This window comes from Nestor notabilis, unplaced genomic scaffold, assembly GCF_000696875.1.
Source record: "Nestor notabilis isolate BGI_N333 unplaced genomic scaffold, ASM69687v1 scaffold30730, whole genome shotgun sequence".
NCBI classification, from domain to species: Eukaryota; Metazoa; Chordata; class Aves; order Psittaciformes; family Psittacidae; genus Nestor; species Nestor notabilis.
This window is the reverse complement of record NW_009910214.1, coordinates 33,902-37,585: the sequence shown is the minus strand read 5'-3', so window position 1 is coordinate 37,585 and position 3,684 is coordinate 33,902. Positions and strand designations below refer to the sequence as shown.

The following is a 3,684-nucleotide window of genomic DNA, read 5'->3' as shown; positions in this document are numbered from 1 at the left end:
GGTGGAGCCGGGCACCTCGGCTGCCCCATGGGCATGTCTCCTCAGAGACCCTGTGCCAGAGGGGCCGGTGGGCGCTCGGTGTCTCCTGTGGCGACCTCCCCATGGAGGCACATTCATCGTGTGGCTTCCAAGGGCTGTGGACGCCAGGCCGTGGTTTGGAGGAGAGGTGTCGCACCGCGCTCCTGCTGCCTGTGATCTGTCAGATCTCCCTGTCACATCCCTGGTACATGGCTTTGAGTGTTACGGGGGAAGGAGGCAGAGACACAAACAACAACGTGGTTGCAAACCCCTCGTGTTTCTATAGAAAATCGAGCTAGCAACATATTTTTGCATTCTTTTCTTCCTTAGCATTAACATCCACCTGAGTCACAGCCTCACATTTCGCAACTTTGATGGTTTTTTCTATTTCGGGTTAGTTTACTTGCTTGTTTTTGCAGTCACCAAGACTTTTCTTTTGAATTATCTCACATCTCCAGGAGCTGGAGTTCTCAGATAAAGATCACGAAGTAATGACAGTCGGTAACACTGTGCTAATGAAAAACAAGGGGTATGTCTCTGAGGGTAACCGGTACTTCGAGATGTTTTGTCCATGAGGAGCTCGTGTACGGTGCGTGTCTGGCGTGCCGGAGATGCAAGCACTGGAGAAGTGGGACTCTCCCAGATGAAAGCTGGAAGAACACTGGGATAATGTTTAACTGCCTGTCCTTGAGCCTGGACAGTTTCACTCCTGGAATGCCTGTCCAGCTTTGGTGCAGAGAAGGGGACTGTTGTAATCCCCAAAGGTTTGATCCTGTACCTGAGAGTGCCCAGCAAGAGAAGGGTGTTCAGTAAATCACTGCCAGCTTCTGAGAGCATCTCTGCCCAAATGCAAGTTTTGCATTTGTGGTATCTGGGCACCCTGATTTGTGCCCCTAATTAGAGAAAACTACGTGTGTACAGAAAAAATCTCCTGCCAGACTCCCTCCAATTAGCAGATAAGACCATTTCAGAGCCCTGCTCCAAATGAGCTCAATCTCAGTCACCTGGTGAGGAATGGCCACACCTGAATTCCCTGATTTCTGGTCTTCCATTCTTTTTCTGGCCCTCATCTGTGCTAGTCTGTTTGTCTGAGCCCAAGAACTGTCTGGCCCCAGGGCTGTTGCTGTAGAGCTGCTTGCTGTAGCCAGAGAGGCTGCAAATGAACCACTTGTGGCTCAATGAGCCAGCATTAAACTGTCTTTTAAGAGCAGACTCCTACAAGCTGTTTCCTTCAAGAGGCTGTGATGCTGGGCTAGCTGCTGCTCACAGTGGTGGGTCCAGACTAGCAGATGTCTGCATCATCCCCTCTCTTCTTTCTCTCCACAGATCTGGTGAGCAGCTATTCTATGACCCCCCCTACTCTTAGCATCACTGAGGAGGAACACATAATCAACGCCAAGGATACGCTGACCATCACGTGCAGGTAAGGCACAAGCGAGCGTGGCCCTGCCTAGACTGCTCCTACCTGGTGAGTGTTGGAGGACCAGGCAAGGAGAGCCCACCAGGGACACTGCCTGCAGTACACCTGCAAAGTAGCACAGCTGACTGGAAACCTTCCACGTTCACCAAAGGTGAATTCCTCTAATTAATTAATTGAAAAAGAAGCTGAAGATGTCTCGGAGGGGTTGGTGATAACCTCTGCTGTGGTCTTGCAGGCAGAAGGAAGATAGAGAAACATTTGTACGATCTGATAGCTTCCTTGTAAGCTCTTTAGGGAAACTGGCCTTCCTGACTCTCCTTGTCTTTCTCTGATGTCGTTTATTCTCGCCTCCTCAGGGGCTGCAGTTCTGGTTTTTAAATCTGGCAGGGTGTTTGCGGGCGCATTGTGAAATGTCCATGGGAGACGGCAAGAATGCACTTAGTGGTGGCTGTGGGAGGCTTCCAACTTTTCTAGGAAGCTACGACTTCATGCTCTGCCTTGTACACATGGAGGTGAAGGGAAACCCCAGCAAGGCCAGGTGAATAACTGCAAAGAGCTGGAGCATCTCTGGTTGTTTTGGAGGCTGTGGCTCTGAGAAGGTGATGTGCCTGAACTGATTTATCCCATCCTGGGACACTTGACTGTACATGTTTTCAGCACTTCCCCGTATCTTGGAGAATGGACCAAGATCAATTTTCCTGACAAAGCTGGAGTTCCCCTTCAGCAGCTGAAAGCAGATCCATGTCTGGGATGAGTGCTAGGGGCCAGTGGGGATATAAATTCAGCGTGGGCCTCCAATGGGTGCTCCTCAGTGTTATATATAACCATGGAGCAATTACTGCAAGCACTTGGCTGGCATTGTGTTCATGTCTTGTCACTAACATATTTAACTTTTCCTGGAACAGATGGCATTGCTTTTACTGTGTGAATCAGTTCATAGTCACGGGAGAGGGACAGAGGAAAGGTTGTTGGTGGTCATACTGAACTGATTTCACTCTGTCTGGGAAGCTAAGTGGTTGTGGGCTTGTTCATATGGTGACCTCAGGAGCCACGGTGTGTGCTGGGTTGTAGCAAATGCATGAGTTGGAGAACTGTGGTCAGCCACATAGCTGCTGCAGGGGGCATAGAGGAAGAGGAGGGAGTCCGGGGACTCCAGTGTTCTGCTGTGGCAGTTGTCTCCACAGGTGATGTTGGAACTGACACTCTCTGTTAAAACCTTGGAAGAGGGGAGTTTCAGTGAGATTATTCTGAATGAGCTTATAATCAGGCCAGACCCTTTCTCAGCAGTGGCCCAGGGAGAGACACAAAAAGTGGTTTCAAGACTATGTTGCTTGCAGATTGAGCCAAGGCTAAAGGACATCCTAAAGTTAAAGTTGTGGTTAAAGAAAGGGTCTTCTGCACTCAAGCATTAACGTAGCTGCTTAGCACCATGAAGCGGAAAGCCTTTCTTTGCAGGTAACCCTTCTGGACTGTGGACAAGATTGCCCTTACCTTGTGCACTCTTTAGGTATCAATTAATATGAAGGAAAACCACATGAAGTGGAAAAACAAAATCTTATTTCCAATGCAGAGTGTACATGGTCTGCCCTTGCAGGGGGCATCGTGCAAGCTACAGAGTCAAGTGGGAACAAGCTCCATGTTTCCTGCTGCAAGTGCCAAGCTCATCTTTTGGGTTCACAGTGCACTGGCATGGGCACAGCTGAGATAAGGAAGATCCCTACCCCTGGCTCCAGATGCTGTGCAGGACTGAACAGGCCAGCCAAAGAACAGCAGGGCCACCTGCAAACAGTACTAAACCGCATGCACCCTCTGTCCATGTTGTTCCCTGGCTGCCCCTCACTCCTGCATCCTGCTGTCCCAGCCGTGCTCCCTAGGGGCTGTGCAGTGTCTTCGCACCATCTGCAGGTCTTGGCATCTCCTGCATGGCTCAGAGGTTCCCCTTCAACCTTTGAGTTCTCAAGCCTGTGTTTGTCTAATGTCTTGAGGACACATTTGATTGTGGGACATTATTACTTCATTTGAATGAAAAGTAAATCTTTCCTGGTCCCTGGATCTCTGATTACACCCAGCTGCTTCTCCAACCTCTTCTCTGGACCATGGCCCACCCTGGGAAGACCTGGCTTGTGTTAACGGGAGCCAAAGGGAAAAACATGCAGACCACCAAGAGAACAGGCAAAGGAGAGGGTGGTGGGGCAGGGTAGGGCAGAAACAAATATGAAATCAAATCCAGGATCCAGGGATTTCCC

General features: G+C 49.9%; 1 protein-coding gene across 1 annotated transcript in view; it reads left to right on the top strand.

Annotated features, from left to right (window-relative positions):
* The first annotated feature begins 1,332 nt into the window (after positions 1–1,332).
* FLT4 (fms-related tyrosine kinase 4) overlaps positions 1,333–3,684 on the top strand; it is a 32,609-nt gene continuing 30,257 nt past the window's right edge. The window contains 1 exon segment of the mRNA XM_010024942.1: positions 1,333–1,441. Within this exon segment, the coding sequence (XP_010023244.1) occupies positions 1,365–1,441 (77 nt within the window). The 5' untranslated portion in view covers positions 1,333–1,364.